At 49.4% G+C, this 16,997-nt stretch overlaps 1 protein-coding gene across 5 annotated transcripts in view; it reads left to right on the top strand.

Annotated features, from left to right (window-relative positions):
• The window catches only part of FPGS (folylpolyglutamate synthase), a 393,648-nt gene that overhangs the window by 201,702 nt on the left and 174,949 nt on the right, over nucleotides 1–16,997 (top strand). For 3 of the 5 annotated variants that reach the window (XM_086950761.1, XM_086950765.1, XM_086950764.1), the window contains 3 exons: nucleotides 2,090–2,204; nucleotides 3,341–3,418; nucleotides 11,506–11,567. In XM_086950761.1, coding sequence (XP_086806887.1) covers nucleotides 2,090–2,204; nucleotides 3,341–3,418; nucleotides 11,506–11,567 — 255 coding nt within the window. The remainder of the gene's footprint in view (nucleotides 1–2,089; nucleotides 2,205–3,340; nucleotides 3,419–11,505; nucleotides 11,568–16,997) is intronic. The other 2 variants (XM_086950762.1, XM_086950763.1) reach the window with 1 other exon arrangement.

Genomic DNA, 16,997 nt, shown 5'->3' with positions numbered 1-16,997 from the left:
CTACCATGCGTTGTATACCAAAAGAGGGGGGCACCAGGTCCCCTTAGCTATCGGACTCAGCACAGACCATCTAGAGGTATGCTCTCAGACACAACTTTCCTCTCTTAGCGTAGCACATACCGCGAGTGGACAGCGACTTTGCAGATCTTCTCAGCAGGAGACAAGAAGTCCACGAGTGGGAGCTCAATCTACAAGTCGCCACCTATTCTTCCAACAATGGTGTCACTCTAGCATAGACCTTTTCGCCACAGCAGAAGCGCCAAATGCCCAAACTTTGCTTCCAGCATCCCCAGTCCAAGGGCAATGCACTATGTATGAGTTAGTCCGGGATATTTGCTTTTGTTTTTCCACCTCTGCTTCGTTTGTCATTTGCAAACTGCGGCAGACGTCTCACCCTCATTCTAGTGGCTCCCACATAGGCGAGCAACCAAAGTTCAATACACTACTCGAGCTCTCATTAGTAGTCCCTCGCCAGATACTTCCCAACTGGCAGGACCTTCTGACCAAAAACAGGGAGCAGTAAGACATCCCAACCCCAGATCTCTGAACCTTGCAGTCTGGCTCCAGAGGTCTTTGAATTTGGTTATTTGACTCTACCTCAGCGTGCATGGATATTTTTAGAGGCAAGAAGGCCCACTACTCGCTCCTGCTGTGTTGCAAAGGGGAAATGATTTGTGTACTGTTGCCATTTGAAGGATATTAACCCAATATCGGCAAAGCCTCAAGACATTGTTACCTTCTCCATTTACAAACTTCAGGGTTATCCTTCACTTGCATAAGACTGCACCTACTGGCGGTCGCTGCAGATCTCCAAAACCAAGAACAATCTTTTGTTTTCAGGATTTCTGTCATTAAAGCTTTTCTAGAGGGTCTTAAAAGAGTTAATCCACCTGGAGTTCCTCCGACACCAGCGTGGAACCTCAATTTTGTGTTAACAAGCTTGGTGGCCCCCCATTTGAACCTTCCAAGTCTTCTGCAGTGCCTTTCTTGGTAGGTTACTTTTCTCACTGCAGTCGCGTGACTCGGACGTCTCGGTGAGCTTCAGGCATGTACTCTAGAAGAATCATTCTTTCAACTTCATAGCGATAAACTGGTACTACGTACCAAACCCTACAGTTCTTTCAAAACTGGTCCCACAGTTCCACTTAGATCAGTCTATTGAATGGCCAGTATTCTTTCCACAGCCTAATTCAGTTGAGGAAAAAACTTTACAAATACTAGATGTGAAAAGCGCACTCATGTATATTCACAGAACTCAGTTGTTCAGGAAAATACAACTATTTGTTGCATTCTCAAAATCACATAAAGGTAGGGCCATCTCTAAAGTAATCGTTTCAAGTTTGATTGTAAAATGAATCCAAACTTGTCACCCTAAAGCTAAAAGAACTCTACCTATCCCTCCAAAGGCGCTCGCTACTAGAAAGAAGGGGGCCTCTATGTCCTTTCTAGGTAATCTGCCCATGGCTGACAAATGTAAGGCAGCTACATGGACTACACCGCACACCTTTACAAAACATTACTGTGTAGATGTTATGGCTCGTCAACAAGCCAATGTGGGCCGGATGGTTTTACGAACTTTAGTTTAATCAAACTCAACCCACAGTCTTTACAGTCTATGCTATGCATATGTATCTAGAGCCACATATGCCATCAAATGTCAAGTGTTACTTTTTATGGCATGTAGTGCTGTAGTTTCACATGCGCCCACCCTCCTCCCTGGACACCTATGTTGGTTGCGATTATCTACATTAAACATCACATTATTTTTGCACGGTCATCTCACTAGGATACATCCTCCTTCGCACTCCATCCTCACCCACCTTCGGTGTAAGGATGATGTATCCTGGTGAGAGGACCAGGCAAAAACTACCTAACGGTGGAGTCAAGGACCAAGTTCGTTTCAAGCAAGAGGAGCAGTCACTACACCTTGTTACTCGAAAGACTTAGTAGAAGAAAAGTAACTTGCACACTTCCAAGCCCAACACTAGTTGCAGACTTATGCTAAGCATGTGAATCTACAGCACTACATGCCACAAACAGATGCTTACTGGGTAAGTAACATTTTCCTTTTTCTCTCACCCTTTTGCAGTTCTCCACACTTGGTTCAGGTGAGAGAGAGAATCCGAATAAACGGACAGCCAATTGGAAAAGAGCTCTTTAGCAAGTACTTCTGGCAGGTCTACAACCGTCTAGAGGAGACTCAGGTAAGACTTTCTGCCATGGATTTCTAGCAGACACTGCGATCCAACCAGAAGTGACCCTGGGAAAGACGCTTTGGGCTTGAAATTAGCATATTAGGCACTTTGCGAGGGACGCCCCGGTAGGGGCGCTTTGCGAAGGAGGCCCAGGTAGGGGCGCTTTGCGAAGGAGGCCCAGGTAGGGGTGCTTTGCGAGGGAGGCCCAGGTAGGGGCGCTTTGCGAGGGAGGCCCAGGTAGGGGCGCTTTGCGAGGGAGGCCCAGGTAGGGGCGCTTTGCGAGGGAGGCCCGGGTAGGGGCGCTTTGCGAGGGAGGCCCGGGTAGGGGCACTTTGCGAGGGAGGCCCAGGTAGGGGCGCTTTGCGAGGGAGGCCCCGGTAGGGGCGCTTTGCGAGGGAGGCCCCGGTAGGGGCGCTTTGCGAGGGAGGCCCCGGTAGGGGCGCTTTGCGAGGGAGGCCCCGGTAGGGGCGCTTTGCGAGGGAGGCCCCGGTAGGGGCGCTTTGCGAGAGAGGCCCAGGTTAGGGGCGCTTTGCGAGGGAGGCCCAGGTTAGGGGCGCTTTGCGAGGGAGGCCCAGGTTAGGGGCGCTTTGCGAGGGAGGCCCAGGTTAGGGGCGCTTTGCGAGGGAGGCCCAGGTTAGGGGCGCTTTGCGAGGGAGGCCCAGGTTAGGGGCGCTTTGCGAGGGAGGCCCGCTTTGCGAGGGAGGCCCAGGTTAAGGGCGCTTTGCGAGGGAGGCCCAGGTTAGGGGCGCTTTGCGAGGGAGGCCCAGGCAGGGGCGCTTTGGGAGGGAGACCCAGGTTACGGGCGGTTTTTGAGGGAGGCTCGGGTAGGGGCGCTTTGAAAGGGAGGCAGGTGTTAAACTTGCTGCCACCACTGAAGTGTAGTGCTGTGGCTGGAGCTGTTGATTCAGTATGGATTTGGCAGGGGTGATGGTGTTAACGTTCTTTTCGGACCCACTTTGCAATGTAATGCAATATCTCTAGCAGTGACATGCAGTATTGTAATAAAACCTGCCTGCACACAGTACTGACCGGCTGGGTGGGAAGGGTACCTATGGTGCAGTTCTTTCTTTCCAGTTTCTGTGCTTCAGGGCAGAGGTCGTGCAGGTGCTCGTGCTTAAATTTTGACTCCACTCCTTTGTCTGCAGGATCCATGCCGCGCCAGCATGCCAGCTTATTTCCGCTTTCTCACCCTCATGGCCTTCCATGTGTTTTTGCAGGAAAAGGTGAGTTGCTGTTCACTGTTTGTGCCTCCTTCACCACAGCTTGTCCTATGTCTCCTTATCAGAAGCCCTCCCCCTCTACTCTTCCTGACATGTTCATTGAGCCGGGGTGGATGACTCATTCCTCTCTTCTGGTGGAGTTTGCAGAGGTTTGGCCACTCTGCGTTCTGCTTGGAATTCTAAGTCCTGGCAGAACTATGACCACAGTTGCATGGCAGAGTTGTTTTCTGGCACATCTCTCGAATGTAGGCGAGCCAGAATTTGTATCCCCTCGCATGATATTTGCGCGCTTCAACGCCTGCCAGCAAGATTTCTCAACGCGTGCGGTCGCGACTGTTCACGTTGAGAAAGCTGCAGCTCGAGTAGAAAATCTGCTCCAGTGATAGAAAGAAGCAGCACCCTATGTTGTGCCGCATGGTGATGTTTTCACTGATTTTACCTCGCAAAACACGTTCCCGGTGCTACAAATCAGCTCGAGAAGTGAGACATATCAAAGTTCGAGGCATGTGGGCTGCTGAATTCATATCTGTGCATAGATCGCCGCCTAGTGTTGGGTCCGGATGATTGCACATTGTTGTCCTGGAAGAGTCTTCGAAGTATCACGAGATAGGTGGCTCCTCCCCTGGACTACAGTGCGCATGGGCATCGCCTCCATCCCCAGATTGTTTTTTTCCGCCATTGGGTTCGAATGTGTTTCGGTCCCGCTGTCGGAACCGATAGTACTTTTCTTTTTCTACTTGAGACCTAACGGTCTTTAGGCTGGGCGTCGGTACTGTTTCGTTCGGGTTATCTTATTCTCAGCTCTGAACACTCTCTGCCCCTCCGCGTGCTCTCGGCGCGGACGGGCCTACTCGACGCTCGAAGTTCCTATCATGGAACGTACTCCGTTCAAGAAGTGCCCGGTGTGCAATTCCAAATATTCACACCTCGACGTGCACCCTGTGTGCAACAAGTGTTTATCACCGAAACATGACGAGACCAGGTGTATGGCCTGTTCCAAGTTCCGGTGCAAGAAGACCCTAAAGCAGCGTCGCGCCGCTCGGCTCCAGGCCCAGTTGGCGGAACCCCCTGCGAGCCTGCCGGACAACATCTTCGAAGGTTTTGAAGTTTCGGACTCTAACCCTGCGTCGGAGGGAGAGGAAACCGGCGACGCGGAAGATGCGGACTTTTATGAAGCCGGCGACGAGGTAGGGGACGACGATGAGGCCATTGCCACCGTGGGGGATAGCTCGGAGGAAGAGCATCCCCAAACTGACTCAGGGGTTAATCCCCAAGACACGGCCCAGGTCGAGGGATCGCCTTCGGGCCTTACCCAAGACCTCGTTACTAGTCCAGCAGCCCCGCCTCTCGGCCCGGCCACGGACATTTCGGAGGGGCCACTCCCGTTGAAGGAAGCGAAAGTGAAGCCATCGGGATCCACGCAGTCGGTTTCGAAACCGAAAGTGAAAGCTCCATTGATGGTGCAGAAGGCTCGGGAGGTGTCAACACCTAAGGCAATCAAGATGGCCGACTTGAAGAGCCACGCCAAGATGGCCGACCCCAAGGCCTCGGGGTCGACGCCGAAACCAAAGGCGGCCGACGCGGCTGCGTCGGCGCCGAAGACATTGGGGGTCGACGACCCAAAAAAGGCTCCGAAGAAACGCCAAAGCGATTCCACGGCTCTGGCTGTTCCGGCTCCGACCGTCGGAACCAAGGATGGAAAGGTGTCGACTCCGAAGACACTGCCCCCGGCTGACTCGACTCCCGACTCCGGGAGAGCTCACAAGCCAGTCAAGCCCTCTCCGGTATTGGCGAAGAAGGTAGTGGAATCCCTCCAACGGATTCGAAGCGCTGAAGTTCTCGAGCCGGAGGGAGTGAAGCCGAAGCCCGCATCGAAGCCGGCGAAGGCGCAGACGCCTATTCGCTACACCCTGCCGCCGAAATCGGCGCCGAAGGCCTTCGCTCCGAAGCAGGGGGCGGACGTGCCCTCGAAAGAGACATCGACGTCCAAGGCGGCGTTAGGGGTGTCGAAGCCTCTGCTCCAGCCACTCGCAGAGGAAGAGCGCCGAGAGGTCGTCATCGACGCCAAAACTGGGAAATTGTCCCTCCTCAAAAGAAGAATCACCGCGGAACCGGTGCTGGAGCATTTTCGGATTCCTCTTAAGAACAAGAAGGACTCGACGGGTGCTTCGGACCCTATGGAGCCTTCGTCTCCCACACATGTAGAACGTTCTCCTACTTGTTCTAATGCAGGGGAAGGTGACGATGAGGAGTACGACGAGTACAACTATCCGGCATACTCGGATCCGGAGGAGGAACCTGCTCCTTGGTCTGCCGGAGCCGACCCGGACGACCCGCAATCGGGTCGGAGGACTCAGCGGCCTTCAACGCTCTCCTCGAGCGAGCTGCGGCTAACCACGACGTCGAGCTGCACTCGGACCCGGTGGATGTGGACTTTTTATTTGACACTTTCTCAGTAGCCGAAAAGTCAGTCAAGACACTGCCGATGCTTAAGGGGGTGCTAAAACACGCAACGGAGGTCTTCAGGGAGCCCACCCGGGCGCGTGTCATCAACCCTCGCATTGACAGAAAATATAAGGCAGCGCCCTCGGATCCCACATACATCAAGGGACACTTGCCACTGGACTCGTTGGTTGTATCCAACGCTCGGAAGAGGGCGAACTCGCAGACCACTGGTGACGCTCCTCCCCCAGACAAAGAGTCCAAGATCTTCGAGGCCTCTGGGAAACGAATTGCTGCACAGGCAGCAAACATTTGGAGAATCTCAAACACACAGGCCCTACTTGCACGCTATGATAGGGCTCATTATGACACCTTAGAAACACTGCTGCAACACCTGCCTGACCAGTACAAGGAGGCAGGAGAAATGCTTATTCAGGAAGGCAAGCTCATCACAAATGCATCCATTAAATGTGCGCTGGATGTGGCTGATACGGCCTCCAGGGCAATCAACACTAGTGTGTTGCTTAGACGGCATGCTTGGCTGAGAATTTCAGGGTTCAAGCCCGATATTCAAACGACAATACTGAACCAAACTGTTAATCCTGACCACCTATTTGGCCCTGAGGTGGATGCGACGCTGGAAAAGATGAAGAAAGATACGGACACTGCCAAGTCTATTGGGGCCCTCCAGTCTCAGCAGTTTCAGAGCGGTTCCTTTCGTCGCTCCAATTCCAGAGGCGCCTCAAGGGGTCAGGCATCGCAGTCCACCCAGTATTACAAAAGTAACACCCAACCCTCATACAACAACAAGGGTAGAGGTGGCTACAGAGGCAATAACATCAAGGGCAGGGGACGTGGAAACAACAGCTCCAGGTCCGCCACCGCCAACAAACAGTGACGCCTTGTCACTGCCCCCCGACCATACAACACCGGTCGGGGGGAGACTCCAACAGTTCCTGCCCGCGTGGAAATCCATCACCACGGACAGGTGGGTCAAGTCTCTTATCCAGTACGGTTATTGTCTGGAACTTACTTCCATTCCACCAAACATACCCCCAAGAAGCCGTCCTATGTCCGGCGAGCACTTGACCTTGTTGCAGCAGGAAGTCCTGGTCATGCTGCAAAAAGGGGCAATAGAGCCCGTTCCATTGCAGGAAAGGGGAACAGGGGTTTACTCCCTGTATTTTCTAATCCCCAAAAAGGATTGATCCCTCAGGCCCATCCTGGACCTCAGGCCCCTCAACTGGTACATTCTCTCGGAGCACTTCCATATGCTCACGTTACAGCAAGTACTCCCTGTCAGGAATTTACAAATTGCATCTACCTATGTTCCAAGAGTAGGGAATGGTGGAAAGACAATTGTAAAGCCTTGTCGGGTAAATATTTGGTACCCGTGTAATTCCAAATAGATTCCCTCGTTATCATGTAAATAGGTTCAGGTCATAGTGGGGTTAGTTCCTTCCTAAGATGGCCGCCACGATAGCCACTGAAGTCATTCAGAGTTTAGTACGTGAGGGCTAGTTGATGTGCGTCTCGCGCAGCGTTCTAACTGCGCACTTCAACTGTTCGAGTTCCTGAGGTGACAGCTAGAGTCTTACGCTCCGTGTCAAGTATTCGTGACAGGAGTAGTTTTGGGATATTCTTGAGTCCGCTAATCTAGAGACTTGCCTAGAGAGAGTTTCATCTGTCGAAAGTTACTTTTGAGTGAAGTTCGTGAAGAATCGTTCTTCCGTCTGTTGCTGAGACTGAAACTTCGTTCATCTCCTTCCGTCGTGGGAGCCAGTTCACTCTGCTGAAGCTCGTCTGTGGACTTCTTCTCAGAAGGTTCAACGGACTCCACCAACCTCTTGCGGAGCATGCGAGAGGAACAGTAAGCCAGCGGCTGCTTTCTCCTTCTTCCCCATTGTCGGCGAACTTGTGCTGAACAGCTACTCCCTTCTTGCGTATAACCTGCTCTTTCCTCCCCCTCTTGCCTCCCTTGTTCCTTTTTGCGCGCTTCATTGCATTCAGCATTGGAAACCTTGGAGCCACATGTTCGCCACAAGGCATCAACAGACATAAACAGAACCCCAGTTGGGGCTATTACAGAAAGCTTACAGGTAAAGAAGGAGAGAGAGGGTTTTAGTCCTGGGTTGTAGAATTTTCCGTAAGGAACATTTAGTAATGTTAGTCTTTGTCCTGCAGGCTTGAAGCTCTCTGAATGTATCTACACATCTTAAAGAAGAGTAGCAATACCTTTGGGAACTACTGGTAGGATAAGATTCATTATTTACATAGAGTGAGAAAGTTGGTAGGTAGAAGTGGTTGTTTATTCTCTTCCCCCCTGTTCTGTGCATTAGGCATCTACAGAAACCGAAGTCCAGGTCAAGAGTGATCTACCCAATCGGTGAAGGTGCCAGAAGCTCTCAAGGTGTCTCTTCTCTGTCCACTTCCCCTTTCCCTGTCACTAGTGCGTTCGCCCATGTGGCGGAGTCACTGGTGGTAGGGTGATCGGGTACAGCATCACTGCCTCTGCGAAGATTGGAGCCTTCTGACACTCCCTCTGCTTCAGCAGGGGGACTTCCTGGCTACGCTGGATCTGAAAGATGCATATTTTCATATCCCACTGCATCCTTCCCACAGGAAGTATCTCAGGTTCACGATTCAAGACCAGCATTACCAGTTCAGGGTTCTGCCGTTCGGGGTCACCACGGCGCCGAGGGTATTTACAAAGTGCCTGGCGACCGTGGCGGCGCATCTCCGGCGCCAGAACGTCCATGTCTACCCCTACCTGGACGACTGGCTCATTCAAGCAAAGACAGAACAACAGTGCGTCGACCATGTGTCACGCACCATTCATCTCCTGCACGATCTGGGATTCTCTCTGAACTACCCCAAGTCCCATCTCCAGCCCGCCCACGTGCGACAGTATCTGGGCGCGACTATCGACACTCTGGCAGCCACTGCGCAGCCAAATTCAGTGAGAATCGCCAGTATTCAGGCGCTGATCCAACGATTCAGACCTCAACACTCGCTTCCAGCGAAAGTGTTCATGCAGTTGATAGGCATGATGGCCTCCTGCATCTCCATCGTCCCGCACGCGAGACTACATATGCGTCCGCTTCAGGAGTGCCTTGCACGTCAGTGGACTCAGGCTCATGGGCAACTGACAGACCTAGTGTTGGTGAGCGGTTGGGCGTACAACTCTCTGCATTGGTGGAATCCACAAAACCTTTGCAAGGGCCGACCATTCCAGGAGCCTGTGCCACAGATTGTCCTGACAACGGACGCCTCTCTCCAGGGATGGGGAGCGCATGTACTCCAGTACACGGTGCAGGGACTATGGACACTACAGCAAAGGAAGATGCACATCAATGTGTTGGAACTGATGGCAGTCTTCATGGCCTTAAAGGCGTTCAAAGTACATCTGTGCAACAAGGTCGTGTTGATCCGGACGGACAACATGACGGCCATGTACTACATCCAGAAGCAGGGAGGCACACACTCTCCACAGCTGTCTCATCTGGCTCAGAGCATGTGGAAGTGGGCCATTCAGAGGAACATCTTCCTCATGGCAGAGCATCTCCCGGGCAAGGACAATCAGATGGCGGATCTGCTCAGCAGGCACAGCCATCAAATGCACGAGTGGGAGATACATCCATCAGTACTCCAACCGTACTTCCAAAAGTGGGGTCATCCAGAGATAGACCTGTTCGCCACGAAAGAGAACGCAAAATGCCAAAGCTTCGCCGCCAGGTTCCCACACCCGCAATCACAGGGCAATGCGATGTGGATGAACTGGTCAGGCAGATTTGCGTACGCTTTTCCCCCAGCACCTCTGATACCGCTGGTGGCACGCAAACTCAGGCAGCACTCGATGACTCTCATCCTGGTTGCTCCAACATGGGCTCGCCAACCATGGTACACCACGTTTCTGGAACTCTCCGTGGTACCGCATCAGAGGCTTCATCTCACCCCCAGCCTTCTGACGCAGAGCCATGGCGACATTCAGCACCCAGATCCGCAACAGCTCAACCTGGCGATCTGGCTCCTGAAGTCCTAGAGTTTGGCTACCTCAATCTTCCTCCCGATTGCATGGACATCATTCGAGAGGCAAGGAAGCCCACTACTAGAGCTTGCTATGCGGCTAAATGGAAGAGGTTTGTCATCTACTGTGTTAACCACAATATTGACCCGCTAGATGCTTCCATTCAAAACATCATTTGTTACCTGTTCCACCTGTATCAATGCAATTTGGCGTACTCTTCCATCCGCATTCACCTGTCTGCTATGGCAGCATACCTCCAGAATAGGCAACATCTGTCGCTCTTTAAGGTCCCTGCGATCAAGGCTTTTTTGGAAAGACTCAAGAGGGTCATTCCACCAAGGACACCACCAGCTCCAGAATGGAACCTCAATGTGGTTCTTACCAGACTGATGGGTCCTCCCTTCGAGCCACTGCACTCTTGTGAGCTTCAGTTCCTAACTTGGAAGGTTGCGTTCTTAGTAGCAATCACATCGCTACGGAGGGTTAGCGAGCTGCAGGCGCTCACCATCCAAGAACCTTTCTTCCAGGTACATGCTAACAGGGTGGTGCTCCGCACTAACCCTAAATTCCTGCCCAAGGTGGTATCACAATTCCACATTAACCAGACGATCGAATTGCCAGTGTTTTTCCAAAACCCAGAGACGCTGGCGGAGCGCATGCTCCACACCCTTGATGTTAAGAGGGCCTTGATGTATTATGTAGACAGGACAAAAGATTTCCGCAAAACCAAACAACTTTTTGTTGCTTTTGCTACTCACCACAAGGGAAACGCAATCTCCAAAGCGGGGATTGCTAGGTGGATAGTGAAATGCATTCAAATCTGTTACGCTAAAGCTAAACGCACTCTCACAATTCCACCAAGAGCCCACTCCACCAGAAAGATGGGGGCCTCTATGGCTTTCCTAGGTAACATTCCCTTGGAAGATATTTGTAGAGCAGCTACATGGTCTACCACGCATACTTTCACAAAGCATTACTGTGTAGACGTGCACTCTAAACAGCAGGCAGCTGTTGGTCAGGCTGTTCTCAAAACACTTTTTCAAACTCCTGGAGCTGGCACGGGCGGCCGCCGCTAATGGAGGGACTGCTATGTATTCTATGCACAGATATGAATTCAGCAGCCCACATGCCTCGAACTGCAAATGCTACTTACCAGTATGCATCTGTTCTTGGCATGTAGGGCTGCTGACATTCATATCGCCCACCCTCCTCCCCGGCGCCTGTAGCAGCTGCAGTATTCGTTTACATATATTTATATGCTCTTAGCATGGGCATCATTCACATACTTCACTCCATCTCTGCCAATGGCTAAAAACAATCTGGGGATGGAGGCGATGCCCATGCGCACTGTAGTCCAGGGGAGGAGCCACCTATCTCGTGATACTTCGAAGACTCTTCCAGGACAACAATGTGCAATCATCCGGACCCAACACTAGGCGGCGATCTATGCACAGATATGAATGTCAGCAGCCCTACATGCCAAGAACAGATGCATACTGGTAAGTAGCATTTGCATTCTGCCGGCTCACAGAGTTTTTATGTAACCCTCCAAGTTGCGCCCACCCCTAACGCTGAGACTGCTCTTGTGCTTCGAAGCTCACTCTGATTTCTTTTGTCCTAGGTGGATCTGGCAGTTGTGGAGGTCGGCATCGGTGGAGCCTATGACTGCACCAACATTATCCGGTATTGAACCTCGTCCCTTCTCTGCACACGCTTCAGTCCCTGTTCATCAATGTGGCGATGTAGATTCTTTTCTGTCACTAGCAGCAGAGCCCCGATGTCCCTCCTCCTTTCTTTGTTTCTTGAGCTCTGATGTTGATTGAATATTTTCTAGGACTAGCCTGAATAAGTAAAATGAAGAGGAAGGTTTGTGATAACTCCGCTTTAACTAATCACCCTGATGCAGCTACTCGTAGTTAAGTGGGCTGCAACCCTTAGTCCTCTTTAAATGGAGCTGTGCAAGCCACAACGCTCAAGCCGGGTATGAGTCTACCCGGGCCTATGGCCCTCCTGAACACTTGATGTAAAGTTGACCTCCCCTTCCTCTATATCATTCCAGAGGCTTTGTTGGTTAAAGGGGAAGTTTTTCTCTATGAAGAAAACTTGGCATGCTGTGTGTGGTTTTGGTAGAATGTCTAGTTGAAGTACTGGGCAGTGTAGCCTGTGGATATAGGCTGCATTATATGTCTTAAAATTCTCTCTTAAGTGTCTGTGCAGGACTGCATTGTTAGACAGCTTAATAGATTATTTTTGATTGCTCCGGGGTCCACGCTCATGAGCGGGACTATTCACTAGATTATGACTATAACAGAGATACCCCTACTACAGAACTGGAGTTACAGGACAGAAACTACTCCTTCGCCTCAGACGGAAGTTATGTTTGTATGGGAAAATAAGTGTTTGAGGCATGTGTGCTGTAAATACACATGCTTTGCATACTCCCACTTTCTTTTGTTGGGTCCGGATGTTTGCAAGTTGTTTTTCTTTAAAGAAGTCTTTTCCAGTCATGAGGTAGGTGACTCCTCCTTTCGGTGATAGTGCGCATGGGCATCGACTCCATTGTTGGATTGTATTTTTTCTGCCATCTGGTTCGGACGTGCATTGCTGTGCTGATTCGAAACCATTAATCAGGATCCCTTCGATTCGCAATTCACTCTACCCTTGTCAGTATTGTTTTCAATCACGTTACCATTTTCTATGTGTCTAAGAACTTCTTTATTGTCCATAGGAAACTCAGGGCCTTCGATGGTCGTATCACTAAAAATACAAGATTTGAAAAAAATATTGTCTATGGGTGTTCGTGGAAGACAATTTCTGTGGACTGGAATCCAGAGAACGCTTATGTGATTCTGGTATTTTACTGACCTCTGCTGGTCGTTTTCTATCAAGAGAGTGAAATAGAGGCATTTGCCAGAAAAGTAAAAAAAGAAAGACCCTCAACAGAAAGCAATTCTGGTATTTTACTGACCTGTACTGGTTGTTGTCTATCAAGACAGTTAAATAGAGGCTGTTGAACAGAAAAAAAGTCCCTAAGCGTAAGCAGACGAGTCCTAGGGCTGATCTCCAGAACCCACAAAGTACATACACATATAAGTATACACTAAAGTATATACAAAAGGTCTCAAATGCTCAACCTAAAAGGAAGATAGACACCAAGTAAAGAATACCTCTAAAGAAGAAAAAGGACACGGAGAGTAGTCCTAATAATATTCCTACAGCTAGTTCACCCTTTTCACCAGTACCTGTCATACCAGCTTCAGACCCTTAACATATTACCCCTCTAGGGTCTCCAGACATAGATCAAGGTATAGCCGATAATGGAGACAACTTTGATCAGCTACCTGACCCATGGGATGATTAGAACATTGATCCACCAGGAGACATGATCCTGATCTGTTTCCAGCCAAACCTTCCCCTCCTGATGACACATATCAAGAGTTCATTGCCAGAGCAGCCACTTATCATGTGGTCACTACATAAAGACGACCTAAAAGATTTCCTTTTTTAATCTTTAGGAAATACACACAGAACATCTGTCTTTGCCCTTGTTAAAAGGCATGATGAGGCATGCAGACAACATTTTTAAGGATCCGGTTAGGTCTCGAATACGAACACCTAGGGTCGATTTTAATTTTTTTTATAAAGCCCCTCCATCTGAGCCGGTCTTTATTAAGGGTCAACTGCCTTTTGGATTCCTTAGTTGTTTCAAACGCATGTAAAAAAGCAAATTTAGAGTTCAGGAGAAGTACCTCCTCCTGACAAAGAATCAAAATCAATAGATGCTTTAGGAAAGAGAGTAACTGCTCAGTCAGCCTATCATTGGCAAAAAACCAACCCTCAAGGGCTATTGGCTAGGTATGATAGGGCACATTGGGATGAGATGGGAGAATTATTGCAATATATTCCTGAAAAAGACAGAAAAAAGGGGCTAGAAACGCAAGCTCATTTCCAATTCATCTATTAGATGCGCTTTAAATGCTGAGGAATCAATACCAGCATTGTACTAAGATGGCATGTATGGCTACGAATTTCTGCTTTCAAACCAGAGGTTCAATAAACTACTTAATGCACCATTTGACAAAGAACACCTTTTTGGGCTTCAGATAGACCAGTCGCTAGAGAAAATGAAAAAGGACACAATAGTGGCAAAATCAATGGGCGCCCTTCAGCCTCTGTCTAATAGAGGTTCCTTTTGTCGCTCCTTCTATAGAGGGGGCCCCAAAAATATCACGGATGCCTCCACATCTTGATATAAAACACAGGCACAGTCTCCTTTCTTTAGAGGATTTTAAAGAGGTGGATACAGAGGTAACCACTTCAAAGGAAGAGGTAGCGGTACACCATCACGTACCCCACCCGCTACTAACAAACCACGACTTGATACCAATTCCTCCCGAACATTCATCACCTGTAGGGTAGGGGGAAGATTACATCAGTTTCTACCCACCTGGCAGTCAATAACAGACAAATGGGTGTTGAATATTATCCAACATGATTACTGTCTGGAATTCACAAGCAACCCCCCCCCCCCCAACATCCCCCCTTGTGTTCACAAACTGTCTTTCAAACACAAAAATCTACCTCTAACAAGAGGTACAGGCTCTTCTAACAGCCTACAAGTACTTCCACTTTTGCAGCAAGTCGACTTTGTCAACACTAGACTTAAAGGATGCGTACTTCCATATACCCATTCAGCCAGCACATCACAAATACCTCAGATTTGTGATAGGAAAAATCAAGATCAATTCAAAGTGCTTCCGTTTGGAGTAACAACTGCATCCAGAGTGTTCACCAAGTGCCTCGCAGTAGTAGCAGCACATCTGAGACACCAACAAGTACATGTCTTCCCATACTTACACGATTGGCTCATAAAAGCCAACTCGCATCTCAAATGTGTGCATCACTCATCCCATCTTCAACCCAATCAAACACAACCGTGTCTGGGAGCCATTCTAAAGACTCACGTGGCTCTAGCATATCCCAATACAGCCAGGATTCAGAATTTACCAAACCTGTTACAACAGTTTCAAGACAACCAGTACCTCTCAGCCAAACCCTTCATGGAGTTACTGGGTTTGATGGCATCATGCATGTTGATAGAGCCGTATGCAAGACTAAACATGCGCCCTCTACAAGAATGCTTAGCATGTCCGTGGAATCGAGCACAGGGTCAGCGACGGATCTAGAGTTGGTAGACAGTTGCACTCATCGCTCTCTGCAGTGGTGGAACACACAGCATTTGTGAAAAGGGCAGCCGTTCAACGACCCGATTCCACAAGTTGTGCTCACAACAGACATGTTTCTCAAATGATTGGGTGGGGCAGGGAGGGTCACACTTAGAATAGTTGACAGTTCTCGGTCTTTTGAACTCCAAACAGCAGAACTATCACATCACCTACCTAGAGCTGCAAGCAGTTCAACTAGCGTTGAAAGCATTTCTACCTCACCTGGTAAGTAAATTTGTCTTAACCCTGACGGACAGTATGACAGCAATGTACTATATTCAAAAACGAGCGAGGGAGGGCACTCTCTAAAACTGTCACGCCTCTCTCAGACCATTTGGCGTTGGGCAATTCATTACAAAATCCGTCTACTAGCAGAACACCTTGCAGGCTCCGACAACATATTTGCTGATCTCTTCAGTTGAAAGAAACACCAAATACTTAAATGGGAACTTTACCCCCAAGTTCGCCTTCTGTACTTTCACAAATGAGGATTCCCAAAAATAGACCTCTTTGCCACAGCAGGGAACTCAAAATACCCAGACTTGGCCTCCCTGTTCACACACCCTCTATCCAAAGGCAATGCCCTATGCATGAACTGGTCAGGGATATTTGCTTACGTTTTTCTGCCTGTCCCTCGCCTTCCATTTGTGGTTCTGAAGCTCAGGCAAACATCACTCGCACTAATCTTAGTGGCTCATTTAGAACCACGGAGAAATCAGACACCCAAACCCCAAGGAACACAATCTGGTCGAGTTGGCTCCTGAAGTCATAGTTTGGATACTTCCTTTTGCCACCAGGTTGTATGACTGTTCTTAAAGATGCAACAAGCCTACCACAAGAGCATGTCATCCTGCAAAACGGAAAAGATTTTTTCTATATTGTAACAACAACCAGATTTATCCGCTAGATGCCTCTATCCAAAATATTTCGTTACCTTTTGCATCGACTGTGAGTTGGTCTAGCCGAAACATCTATTCAATTGCAGTGAGAAGTTGGCCTGGTATATGATGTCCACTATTCTAGTGGGCACCTTGCACCAGTCCAAACAACCCTTATTGGTGATAGGTTGTAAAGTCAACCTTTATGGAAAGCTATCCTAGAGGTAGCTGTGGAGAGCAGCCTTCAGGCTAAGACTTCAGAGAGCCAATTAGCGAGTTGTTTTACCAATTATAATCCCTTGAATACCAAATGAAAGCACACCACACAAGGTATATATCAAATATATATGTATTTATTCTAAACACAATCCCTCTGCACTCTTTATGAGGTCAGAGGTAAAAGTATAATACAAGTTACTTAATTAGCATACGATAAGTTGCACAGTATACGTTTTGCCCTAGGGGCCTCACAAACCATATACTAAAATAGTGGTATAAGAACCATGTGAGGGTTAGAAAGCAGGTCTGGGGCCTATAGAACCGTTGGGGCAACCAGGAATCACCCAAGGTAGGTATGCAGGAGGCCCACGGGGTCTAAACACAGCCGCGGATCACCATTGACTTTCTATGGAGAACAAACAAGTAACCATTTTAAAGAATAAGGGCACTTAGAGGTGAACTACGATGGAACCCTTTTATACTAGGGCACTTCGAGAGTCACTATCCACAGGAGCGCCGGATTACTCGTGTTACCTCACCCAGGGAAGCCGGTTGCATAGGTGCCGCTTGGTGTGGGGTTTCGTCGTCGATTCCAATGGAGAGCTGCGAAGAAATGCTGCAGGCGACCAAAGGAAAAGTGTCCTGGTGGATCCAAGAGTGGATCAGAGATGTGAAGTACCTGAAAGCAGAAGGAACAGAGTCTGGGTCACTTGCCAGTGACCAGGATGGCGAAAGGAAGATGCCAGCCGATGTCGGGTGCTTTAAGAAGAAGAGGCGAAGCTTGACTCTTC

The sequence above is a fragment of the Lissotriton vulgaris genome, unplaced genomic scaffold (assembly GCF_964263255.1).
Source record: "Lissotriton vulgaris unplaced genomic scaffold, aLisVul1.2 SCAFFOLD_995, whole genome shotgun sequence".
Classification (NCBI taxonomy): Eukaryota; Metazoa; Chordata; class Amphibia; order Caudata; family Salamandridae; genus Lissotriton; species Lissotriton vulgaris.
The sequence above is the reverse complement of the archived record's forward strand: the minus strand, read 5'-3'. Positions and strand labels throughout refer to the sequence as shown.